We start from the raw sequence: 19,075 nt of genomic DNA on the forward strand, positions 1-19,075 counted from the left end.
GCACCAGCGCCACACAGTTCCCACGGTTCACCACCGAGCAGCACGCCAGAGCTACACTGTGACCCAGCACCCCCTCCTCGCCACCCGGCTCCCCTGCACCCACTCCCTGCCACCCACCTACCCGCAGGCACCCTGCATGTCAGGCCTGAGCCCCGGAGGTCAGCAAACACTGCCCACTGAGAAGCAATACAAACACAGAAAGCCGACTAACGAGCTCAAATCCCCCAAAAGCCTTGGCTGTAGCTGGCACCACCGGCTGCCCCTTCCCCACGTGGCTACTTGCTACAGTAAGCAGTGCTGAATGGGAAACACTATGCAACTCAGTTGTTAATACTGGCTCTGGGATCGCCTATCGCCTTCAGAGGTGTGTTCAGAACTGGTAAGACTGCCTTTTCCCTGCTGAAGAATGAGCAATGGGTACAGCAAACTCTTTTTTTAAAATGCCACAATACATAGCAAGTGTTTCTGCTGTGGGAGGCACTTCCATTAAGACAAATACAATACGTCTGTCCTTTAGATACAGTGTGCTACATACATATTATAAAACAAGATTAACCCAACATTTCAACAGTGGGATGATCCTTACTCTCCATCCACTCAAAACCCGATGTAGTCATTGAGCTAATGGATTCGTTGCAGATTTGTTGAAACAAGGGGTCATTTTTTAATTCCTCCAGTGTAGCATCATCGTCTTGTCCCTGCTGACGACCTGGATCAAACAGTAGATTTGTGTCTAAAGTGTTCAGATCGTTAATGCTGCCTGAGAGCTCGGAAGACAACCTGATGTCGCTGGGAAAGACAGATGCAACGTTATTGAGATCTGATGCCACCTGATTCACCAGCTGCTGGTTTGTTGGCAGACTGTCCTCCCCTAAAAGGTCTTTTACAGTGCTGCTGAAATCTAATTGCTGCTCTCCAATGTCTGATTGTGCTTGGTTATCTCCAGAAGAAAAACTGATCTGATCGGTGCTGCTGTTTTTTGTGAGGTAATTTGGTGTTTGGAATTCATAAACTGAAGTGCTGGAATTGACCATATTTTGTGGGTTGGCACTAGGAAAAGCGGCAGATGTCTCTAAAATCTGGGTGAGATTCATCCTAGCTGTGTAATTTGAGGGCATGTTGTTGACTCCCAAACCTCTCACTGCATCATCACTATCAGAATCAAGTTTGCTTAACAACACGTTGGTTATTTTTTTAGTGTTCGTTTGTTTCTGCAGGGCCGGGAAGGCCGTCTGCATCATCACAGTCAAGGGGACCGACTGGCTCCTCTGCGCTATGTTATTGGCACTGGTGTCTGCATGGATATTCGCAAAGACGTTGTGAACTTCAGGAGCCACGGGACTTCCAAACAGCGTCAGGTTGGAGCGTGGTATATTGGAAACAGGGAAAACGGTGCTGCCACTGAGATTGCGCTGGCGATGGACAGCGGGGCTCACGCTGCGGCATCTCAGGCTGTTGTTGAGAGAGGAGCTGGTTCCTTTGTTGTCCAAAGGCGCGGGAACAGCAAAGCCCTCTTGCTTGGTGGTACTACTGACAGGGGCTGCCTGGTGCTGCACAGGTGAAACAGGAGTCACGCGACCGAAGTGAGTATCGTGGTGGCGGGGCTGAGACTGGTACGACTGGCCAGGCACGGCGAAAGCGTGAGGTTTCCTGAAGCGGTCTTCCACCAGCTCCTGATAGCTCGTTAGGATGCCATGGTTTGCAACCGACGAGTTGCTAACACCACTGTAGCCGTTATTCATCCACTCCAGCTTGGTTTTGTCGGGATGCGTAGCCATAGGCCGCTGCATTGGCTTCACGGGGCTACTGGATATGATGCTGGCATCGTGATAAGCCATACTGGAGCTGATGGGAGTAAATGCGAAGGGGTTGCGGCATTCCACGGGACTTGGAGGGACGCTGCTGCTGCAGTTGGAATGCGGTGTGCCGATGGGCGTGTGCCGGCTGCTTCCCAGAGCACTGTCTACAGGAGTCGTCTGCGCCAGCCGCGAGCAAGGGCTCTCTCGGGACATGTTCTGAGACCCAGCGATCATCTCAGAGGTGGGCGTTGGAGTCGGGGTGGGAGTGGGAGTCGGGGTGGGAGTGGGGGTGGGAGTGTGAATCGGAGTGCTGTTGTTATGGATCGAATGGTAAAAGTGCGCACTGCCTGGATGGGATGACACGGGAGCTCCTTGAACCGCAGTCTGACTCTGAAGTGCTATTCCTAGACAACTGCCATAAGGATGAGAATTATTCATGGACATTTGCTCCTCCATGAGCACCAGCTCCTCCACAATGCTGTCCTGGGTAAGGTCATCATCAAAGGAAAAGAAGTTTTCATTTGACTGAGGGACCGTATGTTCAAACTCTTTCAGCTCAGACTGCAGAGGTAACTGATTCGAAGTCTGTGCTTGTAGCTGACCCAAGGAAGAGTCCTGGATCTGGCTCTGTAACTGCTGGGTGTAGGCATCCTGCTGTATCCCTTCACAGTGCACAGGCTCCCACGCCGACTCCTGCAAGTCACCAGAGCCAGAGTGCCCTGCGATGGCCAGAACACCGATATCCTGCTGCTGTTCACAACTCACAGATGCAAAGTCGGAGGTCTTGGTGATATGGTGCCATGTATTTGGGTTAAAGCTGCCATCAGATTTTGAATCGTCTTCTATGATAAACATGTTTCCTTCCAATTTTACTTTTATGTCTGGAGATGATGCTGATGCAAGCTGCTGCCCTAAAGCAGAATCACTGCTATTTAAATTGGTGCTCAAAGAAAGCTCTGTCGCTAAGTTTGCCGCAGCTGCAGAAGGTACAGGCACCTTTACGGGCACCTTGCTGGGAACTTGAGCAAGTGGTGCTGCACTGTCACTGGTAGCTAGCGATCCAGCCGTTGGAGACTTCTTAACACTGTTTGCTTTTTGATCCTCCACAGCATTGCCAGCTGAAAGCTGCTCCACCAGTGGCTTCTTTACAGGTGGTACCTGGGAATCCTGAAGCGTAGAAGGTTGTCGCTTTCTTGGGCTTTTAGTGCACGTTTTGTCTTTAATCGTAGACTCACCAGTAGGAGGTGAACCGATGCTGGTGCTGGACAAGTTCTGACTGGCAACTGAGAGCTTCAGAGTGCTTTGATTATTGCCTGCTGAAGAAACTGGTGTGATCTCATTAGATTGTGTTTTATATTTGGTCCCTGCTTCTTCAGCTCCCTGATCACAGCCCTTAACTGGTTTTACCTCCACGACATCATCAGCTGAAGCCTTCAAGGTTGCAACCTCAAAATTGATTAGCTGAGTGGGAGGCAGGTCAGGGGTTACCTTTACAGATTTAGACACGTCAGAGCTCTCTTGGCCCTGCACCGAGTTCTCATCCAGCAATGCTTCTGGTTCCATTTTGATCTTGACTGCAGACGTAGCTACAGCAGTGCCAGGCTTGGATCCTGGAGACTGCAGTGAAACAACCGATCCGTTTTTGATCTGTGGACCAGTCCTCCCTTCTTCCGCTGCCCCCGCGCTACTGCTAACTGCAGGCGTCTGTTTGACGGGCACGCTGCTGCTGCTCGGGGCAAGAGATATTGCTGTCATTTTAACCACATTTAAGGAATTCACATGTGGAGCTGGCACAACAGTCTTGATTGGGCTACTGGTAAAAAGCACCGTGGTGGGAGAGCGGATGGTGAGAGCACTGGTGTTTGCTGGCTTCGGTAGGATCTGCGGGTAGCGATGCCGGGCAGAGCGGTCACCAACTGGGCTGGCGGGAACGTTCTGGGGAGTCTTTGGTGACTGCTTGACTGATTGCATGTGCTGAGTGACCACCTGAACGTTGAGGGGCAGGACCTTGCTATCAGATGATCCCATGGGACTTGGGGACGTCACCAACTGCCTGGTCCTTGGCACCTGCAGACAGAGAAAAAGAAAAGGTGTGGAAATGAAGCAAGAAAGTCCAAAGCCCACAGGCCACCTCATCCCCGAGCATTCTGAAGGTGGAGAACAACATAGCTCAATACACCAAACGTACCAGTTTGAGATAAAACAAGCTTTTAAACTATATATTAGACAATTTCTATTTGTCTGCCTCAGTATTACGAGACAGATACATGGCCTCAATTTTTAAGGCATGAGGCACTGGTCTACACACCAGTCTGCTTTTCTGCTAGTGAAATGGTCCTTCTCATACCGTCCTTCACCACATGGAACCAAAAGTCAGGCATACAAAGGTTAAAGAGGAGAGGATATATTCAAAACACTGCTCATTGTTAAGGTTTCAAAAGCAAGTTAAATACAAACCCCCCATCAGGCAGAAAAATTGGCTTCTCTATTGAAATTGACAGTGCAGCTAATGTCTTAAAAACAAAGAACCCCCCCTGCCTAGTTCTGTATGGCTGAAAGATGAAGATGTCCCATGCTACTGGCATTCATGCAAAAATAACACTCTGGCTGTCACTTAACACACTGGGCCAGTGAAAGGCAATTTAGATTCCATATTAGGGGCTCCGTGACCCCCACAACTGATGTCAGCTCTCTCGTCGGGTTAAACTCATCTCAAGGGCAATTATTCCCACATGTAACCTTAATTATTGCCAGCAGAAATCCCAGTCAACGACTCAGAAGACAAACTTGACCTATGCTATGTGATCAAAAATCTGCTGCTTCTGTATCTATCCCGTAGCTCTTGTGGTGTAACACAATCACTGGGACAGAAGAGCACCAAGGGACCGAAGCCTTTGAACAGAAACCACTCCTCCATCCCACTGACACCACTGCTGAGTTCCTGGCAACTTCCAGCCCTTTCAGAAGGTGGTTTCTCTAGAGAAGTGCTGGAGAACGTTACCGGTATGGGGCTGGGGACAGCTGCCACAACAATGCCAATAGGCGGAGGCGACAGAATGGCAGGACTTCCGTTAGAGATACTGGTCACGCCATTGGCGGCGGCGCCTTCCGTCTTCTTTGCTGGAGACTCTCCTGGCAAAGGCGACTGCAGCTTCTGCTCCTGCTGCTTCTTCTGGATCTTCCGCTGCAGCTGCTGCTTGGCATCAACAGGAGATGGCAGAGTTTTCACTTGCGGTTGAAAGGAGTTACTTTCAGCAGTAGGTACAAAAGCTGAGGGCTGGGGGATCCCTTTTATTCCTGAATACAAAAGAGGAAGAGTCAATTATAACCACACACCCCCTGTCTGCTGCGTCTAACCACACGGAACACATGGCAGGCATCTCCACAGCCACTGTGGGAACACCTCCTGCATGAGATGCTCCCCTGCACTTCATGCTCAAACCTATTCACTGTTTCAGTTCATTTCCACGTTTGTGGCAGACCCTCTGTTAGACAAGCTGAGCACTAGCTGCTGAAACACTACCTACCAGCGTTCTGCTTCCAGTACACCCCATTGGAATTTGTGTCAGCAAAAGCTAAACCCAGTGCATTTCATTTCACTGACAGTAGAGGGCAGCGGATAGGTTTTAGACGAACCTTTATAATTCATCATCGACTGTGTTTTTGTTTTGTTATCAACGTCTAAGGCAGCTTTAAAAAGGAAACATCTTTCCAGAAAGCGGAGGGCCTGTGTTGCAGAGGAGCAGCTCTGAGCAGACGATACTATCTAACGGCCAAGGCATGAAACACAAGGGATGTAATATCAGAATGGATCACCACCTCTGTGTGACCACAGAAAATGGTGAAAGCAGGGCAACAAGACAAGTATCTGGGGAAAAAAAGGAAAAAAAAAGGAGGAGGAGAACATTTTTTTCCTGGAAACAATGCCTTGCTGCTGATCACAAGCAAGCAAGTGGTGCTCCCAGGGAGAACAACATGGAGTTAGTCTCCTCTGTGCAGTTGGAACAACTTCCTTTACAAAACCACATTTATGATGTTTTGTTTATTAACAGTCAAGAGGACTAGCATGGTCTCAGTGACCAACTGACTCTATTGAACTGACCCTCTGAAAATGCTCTAACACCATTTCATTTAGACTTCACAGGTTTGACAATTGTTTTAACACAACTCTTCAACTATAAACTAATCAACACCACTTATAGGCAAGTATTGGTTTTAGATGCCCTGCAGATGCTCGGGAACTGGGGTCTGGGAGCCCACCCTCTCAGCAGCAATCAGCACATACCACAAGATCTACAACACAACATGTCTCCACTTTCACAATGCCTTCTTCACAGAGCAGCAAAATGCCCCAATATATTGCAATTACTGGAAAACAAGTCATCTACATGGGCTGAATACTGAAGGCAAGTAACATTTATGAGAAAAAAAGCCTCAACACATTTGTCTTTGAGGGTGAAAAGTTGATTTTCCCCACAGTGAATGCACAGAGACACTGTAGTTCCTTGTGAGAAAGGAATGGGAAAATTTTATTTGCCATTCTAGAAGAACCTCTCCTGAAATGACCATCCAGGACTCAGAGGCATGCACTGGGAACAGTCGCCCTTTTCCTTGAAGGAAACCATATTCTCTTGAAGGAAGTAAGAGGGAGAAGCTGTGTGAGTCGCAGTACAGTACATCAACCCTGTGCTGCTCCCAGCAGCACGGCCAGCAGAACCAGTGAAGCCTGGAGATGACAGGGAAAAACAGAGCACACAGGCAGCAGAACCTGCCGCTGCCACCCGCCAGTTCCCAGCTGCAGTAAAGGGCAGCTGGAAGGAGAAAGAACATGATCCAGAAGGGGGTCACCCCAAACCACAGCTGCCAGAGTAGGGAGGGGATTGTCCCTCTCTGCTCTGCCCTCGTGAGGCCCCAGCTGGAGTCCTGTGTCCAGAGCTGGGGCCCCAATGTGGGGCTGTTGGAGAGGGGTCAGAGGAGCCACAGAGATGCTCAGAGGGCTGGAGCAGCTCCCCTATGGAGAGAGGCTGAGGGAGCTGGGCTGGGTCAGCCTGGAGAGGAGAAGGCTGTGGGGGGACCTCATTGCAGCCTCCCAGTCCCTGAAGGGAGCAGAGGAACAGGAGGGAATCAGCTTGTTCAAAGGGTAGATAATGGCAGGACAAGGGAGATGGAGTGAAGCTGAAGGAAAGAAGGTTTAAATTAGGTATTAGGGGGAAGTTCTTTACAGAGAGAGTGGTGAGGGGCTGGAAGGGGCTGCCCAGAGAGGGGGTGGATGCCCCATCCCTGGGGGTGTTCAAGGCCAGGTTGGATGGGGCTCTGGGCAACCTTGTGTAGCTCCAGGCCTGGAGGTTGGTGGCCCTGCCTGTAGCAGGGGGGTTGGAGCTCTGTGATCCTTGGGTTCCCTTCCAATCCATGCCATTCTATGATTCTGTGATTCCCAGAGGGAAGTCTGGGGAGCACAGTGTGCACTGCACTTCCCTCCTTATCCTTCCTTTTTGTAATTTGACTTCAGCCACAGCCACAAAAATCCTGCTTGAAATGATTAAGTGACTGATTTTGAGAATGAAGAGGGAAACAAAGGACACAGAAGTAGATGTACAAGCAACCCAGTGAATCTAAGCTTTCTTACAGACTGGATAGAACAGAAATTCATCTGATGTAGCAAAATACAAGGTAACTCTGCAGCCCAATCCTTAATGATGATTTGAAATCGAGTGCTGGGATCTCAGTCACACCACTGTCTCCAGAGAAGGCCCTCCTGTCCCTCTCAATGGCCTCACCCCCTTATTTCTGATGTGATCAGTAACAACAGCAAGCTGATGTGTTTGTACTACCTGACACTGATCAAGCAACTCAGGGAAACTTGCATCTGACGTATCAGAAACGCCTGTAAGAAAATCTGCTCAGGAGAGAAAACTCAGACAGACAATTGTTCCCAAATTAGGGCAAGTTACCAGACAGAAACAGCCACACCAGCAGTCTGCCTACAAACCAGCACCTGCACAGGCACCAAACTCCTGACGTAGCAAAGCATGTGAATTCAGCACAATGACCCACACGCCCTGCAGTACTTTAGAAGACCAGGGTCCTCACTGGAGGAACGGGAGGGTTACAGACTAGACTCAAGACTGCTGCTTATTTTCAGATCTCTTTACCCAGGCTACCAGCAAGGAAAGTAAATTACAGCAGCGTGGGCTGAAATCACAGGAACACATGCTCAGGGCTCAGCCAGTGTTTACAGTCTGCCCTGAACAGCAGTGCTTCCCCAAACCAAGATGATGTTACTTAAACAAAGGTTCCCCACATCACCCGTTCAGCATTCAGCTATCTCATTACCTGCTGGTGCCCCTGCCATCACTGTTAAAGCTGCCACAGACTTGGTACCAATATAGTGACTCTTCACGAGGAAACGAGCCAGTTCCATGACGGTGTCAAAAGGCTGGCTCAGCACTTTCTGGGCCCATTCACAAACCAGCCGGCAGGCTGCAGAGACAACTTCCTCATCAGCACTTTGCAGCTGCCCAGATGGCTCTGCCCCATCCAACTGAAACAAGCAAAGGAGAAAAGGTTACTTTGATTATTAAGGGTCATTAAGGCATGAAAGCAAAAATAGAGAGCCAATCATGATCAGAAACAGACAAAAAGTTGAGCGTGTTCACAGAGAGTGAGATCACATCATCAATATCATTCAAAATGAAACATCTTAACATTAATCTACTGGCTGTTTCCAGAGCATTACATGGAGCTGACACTTCTGAAAGAAAATCACAGAGAGAATCTTAGTGTCTGAACCACCACCAACTGACACTCGCTGCATCTGGAGTCTTGGCAACTCAGCGGCCACTGGAGCCCAGGAGCTGCTTCTGTATCTTTTTAAATACAGAGAACCCAAAACAAAGGTTTTTGTTTCAAAAGACAGAGCTTTGTGGGTGGCAGCACTGTCAAAGTCTGCTTCACCTCCAAAATCATTGTTTCAGTAGCACTGCAATTTGTTTGGGCTTTACAGAAGAACCATGAATGATTCAGAATCTAAAGTTTCATGAAGAAAAAAAATCTTTAAAACCACACAGCTCTTCACTCTGTTTTGCAAACTTCAGACAGAAAAACAACACAATAAAGGTCAATAAGCAAGCATATATCCTACCCCATCTCCAGTTTTATGAAAGTCAAGGTTGGGCAATGTTGGCATATGCACAAAAGCCTTCTTCCTCAGTCCACTGTAGCAATATGTGAACAAAAATTAAGGTCTAAAACGTCTCTGCTGGATAGCTGGGGGATAGAAGGGAAGGGCAGAAATTCCTCTGATAGCCCTATTAAGTTTTATAAGCAAACTCAACAACAGATCACAGAATTACTGTCATTAACATAGTGTCACAGTCATTTAAGGGCTCTTGATTCTTGCTGGCTGTGCTCCTGGGCAGGTCACTGGGCTTCTCCATCTGCATGATGGAGCAAGTGATGCTGGGCATGATGAATTTCATTCCGTGACTTAGAAGAACCACTAGACCACACCAAGTAGTTTCAATTAGCTACTCAGTACTGAAATCACTAACATAAAAGTTTGAACTATACTTCCTAAATCAGGCCTCAGCCAAGCTTGAGAATGCATTTTCAAGAGTTAATCTCTACTAAAAAAACAGTGCTCTCAAAGTTCATTTCTACTTCATCACAACGACTTCTATTCCCTAACAGACCCTTCTCCTAAGGGACTTGCACAAACTGAAGCTGCCCATGTCAAGATGAAGTGACTGGTGGGGACATTTCTCTGTCAGGATTTCACACAATTTTTGTGGCTCTCTCCCCACCCATGATGAATTCCTCTGTAAAAACATGAGCACAAACACCCAGATTTGTTCTTACACTGATACCAAATCAGTACACAAACATCTACTTTCTTTACTCTTACTGACTTGCTGATAGGTCTAAAAATTAAATCCACCTATTTTCCTCTCCATAGCATTACTCTGGAAGTTCACATACAGTGTCTCTTCTCCATGTGCTTGTGTTAAGTCTGGATAGAGAGCAATCACAGTAAAATAAATGTAAGTAGGCTGGATACTAAGGTAAATGGGAGATTAGGTCACGTTTTAGTCGTTCTTTGTTAGAAACTTAGGCATCAGAACTGAGAGAGATCCCCTGGGTGAAGCTACAATTACAGCATATGATTTCTTTCTAGCTCTACCCAGAGCATCTCTACTAAGTTTTGGACTCCACTGCTAGATAATCCAAACTCTTGTAGCCTTGATTACTGAGTTTCTTTCCTAACAGACCTTCTTGGCCCTACAGTGAAGCAGCAGAACCACCAGTAGTAGGAGCAGCCTCTCCTGCACAGCATTTCCGCCCCCCAATTCTTCACAGTAGCTGCCTATTAATTGATAACCTAATCTGTTGCAAGATCTAACTGTGTATAGTTCTGCCTGTAACAATTAGGTCTAATTACACTATGACAACATCAGTTTTTAAGTACTTTAAGGTTTGTGTCAAGTTACAATGAAATGGGGTAGTGTTTTCACATGCCCCAGACTATTTCTCTAACACAGGAGAAGAGGGAAGGAAGTAGATGCCAACTTAGGCATCTAACCTTAGTAGGGCACAGGGAACAAGATTCTGCTGTCAGGACACAGACAGTGCTCCCGGGACATCCTAGCAGCTCTTGCTGTGAACTGCCCTTCCTATCGCAGCAGGTCTGTGTCTGGCAGTGAAGGAAGCTGTCTCCCTCTCTGAGGGCCAGACAAGCCTGGCATCGTGCCTTCCAAGCCTCAAGTCAGCTTTTGTGATGACTTCCCAGCTCCCTTTTCTCTTCCAAGCATTGCTAAGAGTTGAGGAGAGACAGTTTTATGCAATATCTGCGGCACAGCTTAAAAAGGCTCTCTGGCTTCACAACTAACTTCTAAATTACTGGTGTGCACAAGTCTAATATGAAAGCAAGAAACTTTCTGATATGCTGAGCTGTACTACCAAGTAAATACTAGCTGCTGCACATCTGTGAGTCAAGTTCCTTTATTCCAGTATCTCCCTTTGCACTTAATGATAAAGTTTCTTTGAGTCCTTGTTGCTGTGACAACTCAGCATCGGAACCTAAATTTCCATACTTGTTTCCCAAGTTATATCATGCAACTGAACAACTACCACAATTAATAAGCTTTAGAGAGCTCTGGGAAAGCATCTGCATTTTAAATTTAACATTATTTCTACATTTAGTTGGTGGTTAAGCCATAATGACAGATGTTCTCCAGGCAAGAGCAGAAGAAGTTGCTGAGAAGCACTCCAGCAAAGGATATTTTGATTTGCCTCTGGTGCCTAGACGACGGGCCTTCATGTTTGGGAAGATGTTTTTCATGATCTTTCCAAAGTCAGCAGCACTTAATGGGTGGTAGCCAAGATTGTCACAATAGCTCCTGCAACGAAGAGAAAGAAAGCGTGAATGGAATCAAAGTTAATACAAGAGGCCAGCCTGCCTGCTAGACTCCATCAAAGAAAACACTTATCCCCATCCATATTTAGAACCACATTTAACATTAATGAAGCTATCCACAACGAATTGAATGCATTAAAAATGTATAAACAGAGCTATTAATACCACAGTTTTTGCCTTGTTCTCTGCTGAGTTCAAAGGCAAGTCATGTGGAGACATAACAAGTAGTGGCATTATCTAGAGCACAGTAAAGATTTACCCCACAACTTAGTTTGAAGCATATGTTTCAATTCACTCATTTTAAGACACAATAAAAGCAGAGATGCTGTTCTAGCCAGAAGTATAGCTTCAGCGTGGCAAGGCCTCAGGTCCTGCTGTAAAACACAGCTTCCCAGGGAGCCAGTGCCACCTTTACAGGTGTAACATAAACATTACTGAGGACCTAGTCCTCCTCCTGCTGTGAAAGCTAGGAGAGCTGCTTAAGCAGACATTGTTATATTCAACAGCAGTGCTAAATTAACAGAGATTTCAACTGCCTCTGCCAACACAGACTGAGCACACAACTTGATGATAGAGAGGAATCGAGCAACAAAAGGTTAATTGTTTGGCTGTTTACTTGTTCTAGTAAAACGGGCACTGTTACCTGTCTTTGGTTCTCAAAAGCAGCAGAAGGAGTTTTGTTTCAATATCTAAGATATTTAAAAAAAAAAATCTCCTTGTGGGAGAGAACAAGAATCTTAGATTTCACTGCAAAGCACGAACATTCTAGAAAATGACAGGTATACAAAAGCAGAGGAGAAAACCAGGAACTGCTCTGGAAGGTTTCCCTACACAGCAAGTGCTTCGGGCTACACAAGAGACATGGATGCCATACTGCCTTCTCTTCAAGGGCCTGGTGCTACTTCACAGTTTTCAATGCACTAAGGCCCCAAACATATTGTCAAAGCATTCACATCCAAATTTCATCCAGTCAGCACCAAAGAGCAACCATCTCTTATGGCAGGACCATGAGAAGTCCTACCAGCAATGCACAGAAACCACCTGCCTCTGAAAAGAAGAGGTGACTGTACATGGTCCCGCATAGCCATCAGCAGGACAGCTGAGAAACAGGAACTTCACACACCATGTTGACAGGTACTGGGATCCTGGGTGCATCAGGAGGAGTGTGGGCAGCAGGTCACAGGAGGGGATCCTCCCCCTCTGCTCTGCCCTGGTCAGACCCCACCTGGAGTGTTGTGTCCAGTGCTGGGCTCCCTGGGATAAAACAGCCAGGGATCTCCTGGAGAGAGTCCAGAGGAGGCTACAAAGATGATTAAGGGCCTGGAGCATCTCCCCTATGAGGAAAGGCTGAGTGAGCTGGGGCTGTTCAGCCTGGAGAGAAGAAGACTAAAGGAGGACCTTATTAATGTTTATAAATATCTGAAGTATGAGATGCAGGGAGGGAATGGCCAGCCCCTTTTCAGTGGTCTGTGGAGACAGGACAAGGGGCAATGGCTGCAAGTTGGAGCACAGGAAGTTCCACACCAACATGGGGAAGAACTTTTCCCCAGTGAGGGTGAGGGAGCCCTGGGACAGGCTGCCCAGGGGGTGTGGAGTCTCCTTCTCTGGAGAGATTCCAGCCCTGTCTGGACGCCGACCTGTGCGACCAGTCCCAGGGACCCTGCTTGGGCAGGGAGTTGGACCCCATGGGCTCTGGAGGTCCCTTCCAACACCTATGACTCTATGATACTCTCTATCAGGTACATACAAGCAAACAGACCTCTGTTCAGAAAGGAAGAAAGAAAGAAAAAGCAGCGCTCCTGAAACAGGTGCTTCACTCTCAGCGTCACCGAGGACAAACACAAGAATCTATCCAAGGAGGCCAGTCAAAATGTCTGCTCTGAAAACTGTAGCTCTGTAGAAAACAGCCTGCATTTCTTGGGATACTTCCACTGCATTTATCTTCTCTGCAAAAATACTAGCTATTACAGAGCAAGCATCTGCTCCTTTCACCTTGGCTGTCTGTAGGCATCCTCCACTTGGAAAGCACCACAACAAACGGTAACAAGCAGCAGGTTTCATGCCGTGTGGTTCTGACATTTCCCTGCAGAGCTGGTCTGCACCTGCTTCCCCCACATAGCAGACCACTCAGTCCAAACCAAGAGATCTTACCCACATCTTGGTACACAGTCAGCCATCAGTCTAGTTTCTGCATGGGACATTAGGGTGGTTTTCATTCAGTTTAGGTACCAGGACATTTCACTTCAACACACGTCACTCTCAGAATCTGGATACGTCCCTTTGAAGTTAATACAAAGGGATACTTCTGCCTCACTGAACCCTCTTAGGAATCAGACATTGCTTTGTGTCTAACAGCTAGATCTCTGTGTGCCTTCCCACACACACCCTTACATCTTGTCAGGTTCCAATGGATTTTGATTTTACTCTAGAACTTCCTAGGTGTTGGATCTTGGTCACTCACTGGTGCTGATTACAGGACCTTAAGTCTCACCCAGCACACAGAACAGTACCACTCAGTGTCAGCAACACAAAACCAAGAATAAGCCAGCAAAACTGTAAGATTAGGGAACTACCACTCAATCATCTTTCAAGTTAAAATTCTTCCTTCTCTAGGAGAAAATACATTAAAAAAAAAGAGAGAAAGAATTAGTTCCTTAAGTCTAGCACATCTGCTTCAAGGCAATTACTCCCTAGCAGCAAAACATACAGCTACATGGTCCCCTCACATCCTCACTGGCAGCTCCTGCAAGCTTGTGATTTCTGAGCTATCATTGATGTCATGATGTAATTTCAGTTTTCAGACAGATCATCCCACATGGCCCCTCCTCCTCCTGGCTCGGGTGAGGACCCTCCATGTCCATCTGTGGTCTCACATTGACTTGACAACACATACCAGGAGTCTCTACCCTGAAGCTCTTTTCTCTGCTACTTGCACTCTTGGCACATTGCTGAGCCCAGGAGCTGCTTTGCTTATTCCAAGGGTGTGTAGGAAACAAGGGGTGGAGGGGAGGGGGGAAGACCTACACAGAGACAGGAATGACAACAGAAAAGCCAGTGCTTGTGCTCCTTTGTACAGAGCTCCCCTTCATAAAGGAAAGGGTTTTTGGTTGGTTGGGTGGGTGGGTTTTTTGGGTTTGTGTTTTTTGTGTGTGTTTTCTTGTTGGTTTCTTTGGTTTTGGGTTTTTTTCGTTGGTTTTGGATTTTTTTTAAAGATCATGAAATTAAATGTACTCAAGACATAAAATACACTGGGAGTGCACCTGAAATAAACCACAATTAAAAAATGAACCAAAAAGCCAAGGAAAACACAGCTTCCTGGGCAGAAAGCCATCATCAACAGCAAGTGATAATCTATGACATGAAATGACACAAAGATCTTGGCTTAATCAATCCAGCAAAACAACTGGTCTCTAAAAATGGGTTACAGCAAAGACCCTGAAGAAGAGGGAGGCTCTTAAGTTCATCACAGAAATCACAGAACAGTAGGGTCTAGAAGGGACCTCTAGAGATCACCTAGTCCGACCCCCCTGCTAAAGCAGGATCACCTAGAGCAGGTTTCACAGGATCAGGTCCAGGCAGGTTTTGAGTATCTCCAGAGGAGGAGACTGCACAGCCTCTCTGGGCAGCCTGTCCCAGGGCTCTGTCACCAGCAAAGTAGAGTTTCCTTCTCATATTCAGATGGAACTTGCTATGTTCCAGTTGTGCCTGGTGACTCTCGTGCTGTCTCTGAACACCACTGTAAAGAGTCTGGCCCCATCCTCTTGATATCCACTCTTTAGATATTTATAAGTGTTGTTGAGATCCCCTCTCAGGGTTCTCTTCTCCAGGCTATACAGATACAGCTCTCAGCCTTTCCTTATAAGCATGATGAATAATGCTGGCACAGAAGTAAGTCTGAAAAATCAGGTAGGATGGAATACAGCTGTCTGAAGGCCATCAGAGAAAGCAAACCAAAGTTAAACTCCCAAGAGCAGCAGCAGTGGGAAACAACTGCTTCAGAAGGCATTTGATTGGCTTTGAAAAGGCAGGTAATTGCTAATGACAAAGGACTGGACTTGACAACACAATAGGTCCCACTCTGTTCCTATCAGGGAATAAAAACACTGGTGCTATCCAAGCAAAGTTAGGATGGACACAGTACGCCCATACCTACTGCTCTCTTCTGTGCCACCTTCTGAATCATCTTCTTCTAACTTGAACCTTAACACTTAGTGGACATCAGGTGGTATCAAGCGGCCCAGCAGCTCATAAAGCAAGGATTAATGATTTACAGACTAAAGAGGAGAGGCTGACTTAAAGATCTCCTAATCTATATTAAGCATATCAAGTGAATCTTCACAGCACCCAACTTCAATATGAATTGCCTTCTTTCCTTGCATCATTCTAGCAGAGGCAAGATAAGAGGACCCAAGTGTTTACTGAAGGTTCAACACATCATTTTGTGGGCAAATATGGATTTTTTTTCTGCACAAGTAGTGCAGGGCTGCACTTAAGACTCAAAATCCTAATTCTCTAAACACAGCAGATCTGTACCTGGCTGCCTTCAGAAGGGTGTTACTAATATGGAGAAGATACCCAAGTAAAACTGACTTACAAGAAAATATTGAAAGGATTTGATGGGAAGCAGCATCTGTTCTCTTCAGGGAAGATAACATTAGGCAGCTCCCTATGAGTTCCCATATTTTCCAGACCATGTTCCCCATAACTCCCAGAGGAAGCTGGCAGATGAACCATGTGTGCCCAACAGAAACACAGCTTCTTACAGCCCAGTATATTTTGTCAATGCAAGTAGCATCACAGCATCAACAAGAAAGGTAAACTAGCCTTTCTGAAATTCAGCTGCCAGCTCTCAACCATCCCACGTTCTACTGCCTCATATTATGATGCATTTTTAATTGATTTTATCCCTTTCAAAAGGGTGATTAATACATTTGCTTTTATCCAATTAGAGATGAGAAAATAAGGAAAACAGAAGTAGAGTCACTGTGTTCAGCAAGCTCAGCAAGAAACAGCTACCGAAACACAGAGGAGCTAGAAACACCATCAACACTTGCCAATGGTGGACTTGCATGGAGTGCAAGCTTCTGTCTTTCCCTCTTCACAGAAAAAACCCAAACAGACCACAGCCACCCACATGAAAGGTGATACAGCAGCTCAGTGGTTTTGCAGGATTTATTTTGACCAAGATGTACAGCAGGAATTGATGCTGGTGTGATGCAGCGTTCTTCTGAAGACTTGTAACTTCGATTTGTGTGTGCAGAGCACATGAGCTTGTTCACTGAGCTCACGTGTCTGCACACAGAGGAGAGAAATTGTAGCTTGTTAACATGTCAGAACTGAGTTTTAGGAGGTCTTAACACCCTTAGGGAAAGAAAAATGACTTATCAAAACTAACTCTCATCTATTTATATATGCCTGTTTCCCACCTCCCACTCCAAGACTACGCTGCCTTTGGTGTGCAAGAATAACTCATGAAAATATTCAAAGAAACCAAACGTTTCAAAAACAGAACAGATGCTTTCAGAGAAGAACAGATTCCAAACATTTGATATTTCCCTGAATATTTGCTTACCACCCTTATTTTGTTAGGGGAGGAAAAAAGCCACAATACACAAATACTTGATGCAGCTACACACAAAACCCATCCAAATTTCACACTCCACAATCTGTAGATGATGATATTTTTTTTTTTTTCCGGGCATCTGCAGCTTGGCACAGCATGGAAGCCAAGCAGATTTGTTGCTGAAGCAGGCCATAAATTATTTAATAAGAAATATATTTAAGAATAAGGCTCCCATCTCGCTGCCGCACAGCAGCTGCCGCTGTTGCTGTGCCTGCGCAAGCGGCTGCTGCTCGGGGATTGGCCGCCCCAGCACGTCGGAGCCATTGGCTGCGTTTCCCGGCTGCGTCACCGCTCCGGTGGATGGGGAGATCTCAGAAATAAGGTGTGTGCATGTTTATCAACCCCAGGCAAGCGAATGCCATCACGTCTCAGCTCAGCCAGGGTAAAAAAAAAACACACTTGACCAGAGAGAGTTAATTAAAAAGGAGATATTGGCAGGAGGCAGCCCTGCGATAACAATTACCATGGGCTGAATCCTGTAGGCACTTGGGAGGTGAAGGGACTCAGCTCACTGCAAATTACTGTAATCGTTCAGATTATGGAAATATTCATACCAGATCATAAATCTGTTATTCATCTTCAGGCAACTGGGCTGAGGATGATTCCCCGCCCCCCCCGTGGGGAACGTTCTGTAAATGAATTCAAATCCAACTTCGTCAGACAGCTCCCTCTCCCTTGCTTCTAATCACTTGCTCATTACATGGTAGCTTTGAGACTTGACAACACAGACTCACAGTGGCCTTGGTTACTGGTTTCATACATATTCAGATATATTGTGCCTCAGTAGAAACCAGGTTTGTGGCAGGAAGGCCCAATATTTATGCATTATTCTGCAAAGACAGGTGTGATGAACTAGGCCTTATGTGTAAAATAGCTGCATTTCCAGGAGGAACAATTCAATCCCTCAAAATTGTTAAGGCAGCATATACATATGTATATACAAGCAGACCAAACCTGTAAGATGGTAACTGGTGTTTTCTGTCTGAGTTGCACTGCCCAGAAAACAAAATCATACAGATACTTACTTGGTCAAAAATACTTGCACCTTTCCATCAGCACATGTAATGCACAATTTCAACACCAGAGTCTTATGTTCAGTGGCAGAGATAATGAATACAGTTTGCCTCAGTGTAGCTAGTATGTTCTCAAGTACATTAGTACATGAGGCCTTGTTCTGCTACATGCTCTTGTACCTCAGTGGAGTACCTGCAGAGCCAGTGTCACAGAATTATCTACTTTGACTAAAGCTGTATGTATGGATCCAGACTGGGAGGACTCACTTGTATTCATCATAAACCTCCTGCTTGGGAAGGGATGTCTCAGGGTGCTCTTCCAAGGTGTTCCGTATCCACGAGAAGGCGTGCATCTGCTGGGCACGGCTGGACGACATGGAGATCTGATCGCTAGTGAAAGAAGAAGCAGTGCCAATGAAGACTTTGCTCCACAGCTCCTCCTCAGTTACAAGACTTAGTAACTGTCTACATGGGTGGAGCGACACCAGAGACAAGGGCCAGTACCTCACACAGGTAGCAGTGTGAGCAGCACTTCTCCCCCTCTTTCATCTACAATGAGACTCCACACTCCAGTTCTGATACACAGCGATGAGTATGTAGCGATGAGTGAGACTTCATTTACTTCCCCCTCAAGTTTATTGCTCCTTCCTGACCACCTCCAAGCTTTTTCCCTCCTCAGGTGACAGTGCTGCCCTTTGGAAACGCCCAACTTTCCCAGCGGGTGCTCAGAACGCTCCCTGCCAGCGACTGTCTGCCCATAACCACCCTACTGGGACCATACACTAACTCTGCCATGCTGTGAGCTGCACGTTGCTTTTTCTAGACCTTCCTTTAGTCAAACAAACATTACCAGAAATTCCTTCTTTCTCCCCCATCACATTTGTGTTGCTGTATTATCACACTTAGGACTGTTAAACACTTCCTCTGATGACCCTTGCGTTTTAGAGGTTTATATGTACAAAACTCTTCAGTTTTTAAAAAAACAAACAATCTTCAGGAAAAGAAGAGTCCTTAATGTTTAATAAAGACTGCTTCTACTCCCAAACATTTTGTGTGAATGGTTCTCCAGCAGTAAGTGCCACAGGAAAGCAAGTAAGTTTTCAGTACTAGCTGCTCACACACATACCTTTTGTCTCCATTGTTGGGACCCGAAGGCAGCTGAAGGTAGAGGTAGAGTTTCTCTAGGTCTGTAAACTTCTCAACTTCTTGCTAGATAACAAAGGTATTT

The 19,075-nt window shown here is 46.4% G+C and overlaps 1 protein-coding gene across 1 annotated transcript; it reads right to left on the reverse strand.

Moving 5' to 3' along the window:
- Nucleotides 1-551: 551 nt before the first annotated feature.
- Nucleotides 552-18,237, reverse strand: RFX7 (regulatory factor X7; the record flags this gene model as incomplete). Its single annotated transcript, XM_084268216.1, has 6 exons — nt 18,115-18,237; nt 11,063-11,194; nt 8,941-9,013; nt 8,133-8,340; nt 4,801-5,096; nt 552-3,866 (listed from the first exon to the last, which is right to left on the reverse strand). Exons 1-6 carry the CDS (start codon nt 18,222-18,224, stop codon nt 552-554), a joined length of 4,134 nt encoding a protein of 1,377 aa, XP_084124342.1. The 5' UTR covers nt 18,225-18,237.
- Nucleotides 18,238-19,075: the final 838 nt, after the last annotated feature.

Source organism: Gallinula chloropus (genome assembly GCF_964237585.1).
Source record: "Gallinula chloropus genome assembly, chromosome: 9".
NCBI classification, from domain to species: domain Eukaryota; kingdom Metazoa; phylum Chordata; class Aves; order Gruiformes; family Rallidae; genus Gallinula; species Gallinula chloropus.